At 38.0% G+C, this 7,549-nt stretch overlaps 1 protein-coding gene across 7 annotated transcripts in view; it reads left to right on the top strand.

Annotated features, from left to right (window-relative positions):
- gria2b (glutamate receptor, ionotropic, AMPA 2b) overlaps window positions 1-7,259 on the top strand; it is a 53,955-nt gene extending 46,696 nt beyond the window's left edge. For 2 of the 7 annotated variants that reach the window (XM_034305976.2, XM_034305975.2), the window contains exons 15-16: window positions 1,728-1,862; window positions 4,276-7,259. In XM_034305976.2, the coding sequence (XP_034161867.2) occupies window positions 1,728-1,862; window positions 4,276-4,440 (300 nt within the window). In that variant the 3' untranslated portion in view covers window positions 4,441-7,259. Of the gene's footprint in view, window positions 1-1,727; window positions 1,978-4,275 lie in introns of those variants that run through there. The other 5 variants (XM_053235616.1, XM_034305978.2, XM_053235617.1 and 2 more) reach the window with 4 other exon arrangements.
- The last annotated feature ends 290 nt before the right edge of the window (window positions 7,260-7,549 follow it).

Here is a 7,549-nt window from a genome sequence, read left to right as displayed (position 1 = left end):
ACATTAACGAAAATAACCGCTTGCTACACGTCTTGCTTCCTTGTTATACGATGGTTGCTATGGTTACAAATCTGATGGCATCATAAAGAATCTTTATTGTTTATTTCAAGAAATAGTTTTGAATTTATTTCTTCGCCATAGTCTTATTAGTCTCATTACAAAATGATATCCGCTAGTACCACAGCAACTTGCGCAATTTGCCAATGATTACATTTTTTTTTTCATTTATTGAACGCAAATGTGTAAAATAGCACTTTTTATCCATCGACAGTTACGGTTAATATTGTGGCTAATCTGAGAAACAAGTTAGTTCCTGTTCTCACTTATATTCTAGCAGCTATAAGCAGTTTAGCATCTCTTAAAGGTTTTATGTAGAACCCTACAACAAAAGGTTTCTTTTTCAGAAAGGAACATCTTTAGAGAGTTATGAACTCCTAACCATCCACAGAACCAATGAGGAAACACTTTCTTCTAAGATAGCTCACCAAATGCAACGAGAAACACAGATGACATTTCCATGCACATCAATATTCCGATATTAATCGGAATTTGGTGATATTGTAATTAGTATTCAATAATGTAAATGCCGCAATCTGATTGCACGATTCAGATTAAGACAATATTCTGATTCCCCAAATTCCGATTCCCATCCCTGGAATATGCCCGTTTTAATCGGATTTAATTTGTTGCATGTAAACACCTTATTCAGAAAATCCACTGAAAGGAGATATATGCGCCTGCTCAGTCCTCAAGGAATTATGGGTACTAACAGATGCTCAGCTTAACAGATGCTTACCCGACCCTTTCCATTCTGAGGCGGAGCTGTCGGGAATTTTTGATTGTGAGAAGTGTTTGAGTCCTAATTAAATTAGTGTGAAAAACTGGTAACAAAACTAATAAGTGAGCATACTCTGTAACCAACAGCAGCATTGTGAATCTCTCGGGAAATAACAGCGGGAAAGGAAAAGCGCGTGTGTAGATCGGAATACTCACAACAACCCTGTATACAGGAATATTCCGATGCCCGTACGCATGTAAACATCGTATTCGGAATATGGCTGCAACCCGAATATAGACCTTAAATGGAATTTGATGTGCATGTAAACGTAATCACAGAGAATTAATCAGGGCTAACAAGCAACATGTAACAAGTAAGATTCATTAATTACCATGGTAACAGGAAACTAGAACAGGAAACTGACCATATAAGGAAATTGGTGAAACTAAAGGGACTAAATGGGGGATAAATGAGGATTGTGGAAATTTAATAGAGCCAGAATCTGGGCAGATGCGATACACCTCCAAACGACAGTGTAATTATTTATATTAATATTGTAATGATATCGTTAATGTGATAAAACATTAGCAGATTCCTTGTGAGCTAAAAGTTGTGATTAAAACGTCCTTGTCTTTGTTAACGAGTCATCTGTGTTGCGCCTAGTTTTTTTTTTTTCCATGAAACAGAAAAGAGGATTATTGTGATTAGATACAAGACATCAAATTTCATTTTAATACACGCCTACGTTAAAATCTTCGTCCTTACTAGAACGTCCATCTGAAACATCTTGTCTCTCAGCAGCACCAGATTTTACATCCTCCTCCAACCTCTCCATTTATTTTTCTCTGAATTGTGCTTTGTATTGACGTGTTTATTGGTTGCTGTGTATTGAGAGTGTTCGCGCCTCCCTTTCTGGATTCTTACATCCGTTTTGTGTACATTCTTTCAGGAAAAGACGAGTGCGCTCAGCCTGAGCAACGTGGCCGGTGTGTTCTACATCCTGGTGGGCGGTTTGGGCCTGGCCATGCTGGTGGCTCTGGTCGAGTTCTGTTACAAGTCGCGCGCTGAGGCCAAGCGCATGAAGGTGGCAAAGAGTGCACAGAATATTAATCCCACTTCCTCGCAGAATTCTCAGAATTTTGCCACTTATAAGGAAGGGTACAACGTATATGGGATCGAAAGTGTAAAAATTTAAGGGGGTAGGATACGCGGCCGTCGAATCTGTGCTATTCTTCTCCCCCTCCCCCAGTGCACGCTTTCCATCTACCCCATTTCCCCTCAGTGTGCTAGTGAATGAGGAGATTTTGGACGAAGGTGGATCGTATGTAATGCAGTAATGTCTTATTTTCCCTCCCGAGCCTCATTACGTCACCCGTAATGAGTGAAACATTAAACACTTTCCTTCCTCCATCTTTCGTTTGGTTTTCGTGTATGACTGTTCAGTTGTTCCTCATCATCAATATCATCATCATCATCATCATAATCGTTATTACCCTGTTTTCACACTAGTAGGCAACAGAGTGACAGGCGATGTTCATTTTCTACGTTTGTATTTTTTCAACTACACTATATGGCCAAAAGTATGTGCACCCTGACCATCACACCCATGTGCTTCTTCTCCAAACTGTTACCACAAAGCAGGAAGCACACAATTGTATAGAGCGTCTCTGTGTGCTGTAGCTTTACAGTTTCCCTTCACTGGAACTAAGAGACTCAAACCTGTTCCAGCATGACAATGCCCCTGTGCACAAAGTGAGCTCCATGAAGACATGGTGTGTGAAGGTTGGAGTGGAAGAACTCGAGTGTCCTGCACAGAGACCTGACCTCAACCCCACTGAACACCTTTGGGATGAACTGGAACTGGAACTTTAGTTCCTGCCTGTGATTAGTTCCTGCAAAAATGTTAGAAAAAACGTATAAGCGTGGTTTCATCTTCTCCTGTCATATACGACCTCTCATTAAATGTATATGGAGACGTTATGCAAAAAATAAAGCTTGGAAGGAAGTAGCAGAGATCGCTGCTGTCTCTGGTGAGTGTATGTAGCTAGTACAGTTAGCCCACTTTGCTAATCTAATGGAGCTAATACAACATCATAAAATGTAAATCATGCCATGGGTTTTCACACTGATTAGTGCGTTATTTAATTTGTGTTTAACTAGTTAGCTTTAGAAGCGATACATCACTTCTACCATTTAGCACTAGAACTAAAAAATGGTGAACAGGCCACGCCCACAAGCGACGCCAGGGACTAGCTAGTGTGACACAGGGTTATCATAATGCCTGTGAGTGTGATTAATGTGATTAACTGATCGGTGTGTATTTACAGTAATGTCAGTGATGATGTTTTATTTGTTTCGTGTCTCCATTTTGAATGTTCTTCTACTTCATATTGTATCTGGTTTACATCAACATCTCCACTAGGGGTGTAACGATTTATCTGTATGACAGTATTCCATGATAATGGAATCTTAAATAGTTACGTATATCGGATATATCAGTTACACGCGTCCCCCAAAACCTAAACGTAGCCAGTCACCCAGTGTGTGCATAGCTAAGTCACATAATGTTATATTTAAAGTGTAAACTGTACAATAATACGTTAATTAAATAAGGAATAAACACAGACATAGAGACATAGAACATGTCTAGAAAACACAGACATGGTGACATAAAAAAATGTCTTTAAAGCCTTGAAAATGACTAAAAATAAAAATGCCAAGATCAGTGAATATACATAAATACGCAAATTTAAAACATGTGGACTAGCTAGTAAACTAGCTCACGTCTCTCTCACGAGTGGAATTTCATTACCAGAGTCTCGATTTACATGCTGAAATTCTCACTGATTTATCTAAAGCCAGTCAAACATGTTAAATATAATATTATGTTACCATGACAACCATGATCTGTTCATTAGCTATGTTAGCTAGTTTGCTAGATTAGCGCATAGGATTTGTGGGTGAAGTAGTTATCCTGTTGAATAAATTCAAAGTGGAATTACTTGTTTATTTTAAAGGGTCGAGTGAGACCAAACTGCTCAAGAAAAAATTAAGTGATTGTAGTTTTCCAAGATGGCGGCGCTCACAAAAACCTTACAGCGCTCAGCTATACGGTAAAGTTTTGTTAGTATTTTAGAGAAGACAGGAAGTCTCACTGTGTCCTAAACTAGATCAGGAAGTCACACAAAAGATTTTGAATGAGATAGAATTTAAACAAAAATTTAAGATCTTAAAAGAAACATCTAAAGATTTTGGCTGATCGACTCTATTTTGGCGTCAGAAGGTAATTTCTTGAATAAATTAAATTTTTTTAGCAAAATAGAAATATTCCATAATACACAAAAATGACAATATTATCCCAAATTCATGATATTTTGAAAGGGGCATATCGTTCCACCCCTAGTCTCCATGATAAGGTACAAACAGACTATGTATAGATTTTCCTAAACCTCACCACTATGTGTGTGTGTGTGTGTGTGTGTGTGTGTGTTTTCCAGGTGACCTTTTCGGATGCGATGAGGAACAAGGCGAGGTTGTCTGTCACTGGGAGCACAGGGGAGAACGGCCGTGTCATGAGTCCCGAGTTCCCTAAAGGCGTCCACCCTGTGCCCTACGTAGGGCCCGACGTTGGCATGAACGTCAGCTTAACCGACCTTTCGTGAGGGAAATCCCCCCCGCCGAGTGCCTTAAAATGGTTTATCCCTTCCTGTTTCTCTCTCCTTCAGTCTATTTCTCTCTCTCTCTTTCTCTCTCTCTCTCTCACTATTTATATCCTGGATGAGAGACGGAGGCCATGTTTTAATAGCGAAAAGACATTTGTGCCACACACACACATACCTATCACAGTGACATCTTTGCCCCTAAAAACACACCTAAAGAGGTGATGAGGTCACTTCCCCTGGTCACGGATGGGTTTTCTGACGAGCGTGAAATTAGCGTCTTAGGAGCATCAGTGCGTTTTGTCTAGGCATGTGCCGATAATCATTTATACGATGCATAATGTCATTGTGTTATCACAATTCCGTCACATTCCCTAGACAGGCAGCCTTTCTAGGCAGTACTTGAGTTTGAATAAGATATAATTCTTTAGTAATCATTTTTATAAATTTTAAAATTGTGATATTATTGTAACCCGTGATAACGACAAATGTTGCGATATGAATTTGAAAACTTGAATATCGGCACATGCCTAGTTTGTCGTCCATGTTGGCTCAAGCACACTACGTTCTTTTATTAATAAAACAACAAAAAAAAAATACAATAAAAACATTTTCTATGTATTTTCACATAAAAATGCTTTTAAATAAATCTGCTTACATACCGGTTGCGTGTATAACAACTTGTACATCTTAATCTCCGTGTACTTTTCGAGCTCAGCTCTTAGTTTCATACTTTTTAAAAAATGCCAAATCTATTGCTTACGTAATTTATTAGTCGTATAATATTAACATTTCGGTGTTTATATGGAGATATCTAGCAATGCTTGACTTTTTGCAATCGGTTTTGATAGTGGTGCCGCAGATATGTTTATGTTAATCTGAATCTTACTCTTAATTTCATGTTTTTTCGTATTTTCATCAATAATCAGGGTAGCAGTTATGTTATCTTACGTTATGTTATATTGTTATATGTTTAAAAAAATTAAGAAAAAATGATGTTTACAATATGAATGCAAGAAAAAGGAAAAAAATTAGTACCTTAATGTATTATTGCCTAATGTTTTGCTGTGAGTTCAGTAGACGTATTACACATCGACACGCTCGTCTGTTTCAAATGCCAAATAAGTGAGTGTGCCAAAATTTATTCCTGAATATAGTCGGAATATAATCTGTCCTCGTTGTGAATGTAGTCAATACATTCTCTACGTTTCTGTAACTCTGTACTGTTTGATGGCCTACACAGTGATTCAACTATTACAATGATTTATTTCTTTTTAAATAATTTAGTTTCTTTTGTTTTGTTCTTGATTGATTTGTGCCAATTGAATAATCCTAAGCCCCGCCCACACTTGGGTCCACTCAGGAAAGGAAGAAACCGAGAGCAGGGCCTTCGTTAGGCAAAAAACTGAAACATAAACAACAATAAATTACTTTAACAAACAGATAGAAGCAAAACGAGAAAGAAGATGAAGGCCGATTACACTGTTACATTATCTAGTAACTGCATTCTTATTGGTTGCAGTGGTATTAGGGGCGGAAACTGTGTTCTGATTGGTTACAGTGAGATTTTGGGCGGGAACTGTGGTCTGATTGGTTACAGTGAGATTTTGGGCGGGAACTGTGGTCTGATTGGTTGTGGTGCTGTTGGCGGCAGGAATATGATGAAATGGGTTACAGTGACATTAGGGGTCAAAACTGTATTCTGATTGGTTGCAGTGGTGTTGGGGTAGGAAGTATGATCTGATTGGTTGTGAATGAGAACTGCAGTCTGATTGGTTATAGTGATATGAGGGGCTAGGAACTGTGTTCTGATTGGTTACAGAGAGATTTTGGGTGGGAACAGTGGTCTGATTGGTTACAGAGAAATGTGGGGCGGGAACAGTGGTCTGATTGGTTACAGAGGGAATTTTGGGCAGGAACTGTGTTCTGATTGGTTGCAGTGGTGTTGGGGCAGGAACTGTGTTCTGATTGGTTGCAGTGGTGTTGGGGCAGGAACTATGATCTGATTGGTTGCAGTGGTGTTGGGGCAGGAACTATGATCTGATTGGTTGCAGTGGTGTTGTGAACGAGAACTGCAGTCTGATTGGTTATAGTGATATTAAGGGGATATTAAGTGCAGTCTAACTGATTGCAGTGGCTTATGGATAGGAACTGTGATCTGATTGGCTACAGAGACATTTTGAGCAGGAACTGTGATCTGATTGGCTATGAAGACATTTTGAGCAGGAACTGTGATCTGATTGGCTATGAAGACATTTTGAGCAGGAACTGTTGTCATGGTGACTAGCACCAATTGGAGGGCAAAGAAAAAAGGCGGGGCTTGGGATTGGTCAGTTGTGTGTTATAACATCACATAAAATTAGATTCCTTTACTCTTTTTACCCCTAAGCTTTTATTTTTGCAACATATACATGCTTATGTTAAAGAGTAGAAGTATGTACATTTACAGTAGGCCTGTTTTGATCTTCGATTTGACCTAATAATAATAACAATAATAATAATAATAATAATAATGATCTGTAGCACTCAGTTTATATATCTCATGCTAAATAATAATATATTAATAAAAGTCCATAATAAGAACACAATCTGTAGGAATGTGACAAACATTTGCACAATAAATAGTTAATGTTTTTGTTCCCTTATAAACCCTTGAATTTTGAATATTCAATATTATAACTCTTCCTTTTCAATCATTTTTACTTTCCTCATTATAAAAATAATGCTTTACATTTTTTCAGGCAGTTTCTTTACTTTGTAACTGAATGTGTGCCGACTTGTTTATTTTTTGGAACTCTTTCTGAATAAAAACGTGACTAATATTGCTGCGTGATTTGTATCTATTCAGTGTTAATAAATGATAATAAACATTTCAGCTACGTTGCTGAAAAAAAGACAAGCACACTGGACAAAAACTAAATAGAAACAAATTCATTTAAAAACTTTAAACACAAGTTTGCTAGATGTGTAATATGTTCTAGATGAGGTTTTGTGTGTAAGCAGCAGGCCGGTGGAAAACTTCACAGCCTCTGTAAGTGGCCAGTTTTTTTTTTTTTTTTGGATAAATGGGTTCTTTTGCTTTTTTGCCTTCTAATCTCCATCTTATAAGGAT

The sequence above is a fragment of the Pangasianodon hypophthalmus genome, chromosome 7 (genome assembly GCF_027358585.1).
Source record: "Pangasianodon hypophthalmus isolate fPanHyp1 chromosome 7, fPanHyp1.pri, whole genome shotgun sequence".
Taxonomy (NCBI): Eukaryota; Metazoa; Chordata; class Actinopteri; order Siluriformes; family Pangasiidae; genus Pangasianodon; species Pangasianodon hypophthalmus.
The sequence above is the reverse complement of the archived record's forward strand: the minus strand, read 5'-3'. Positions and strand labels throughout refer to the sequence as shown.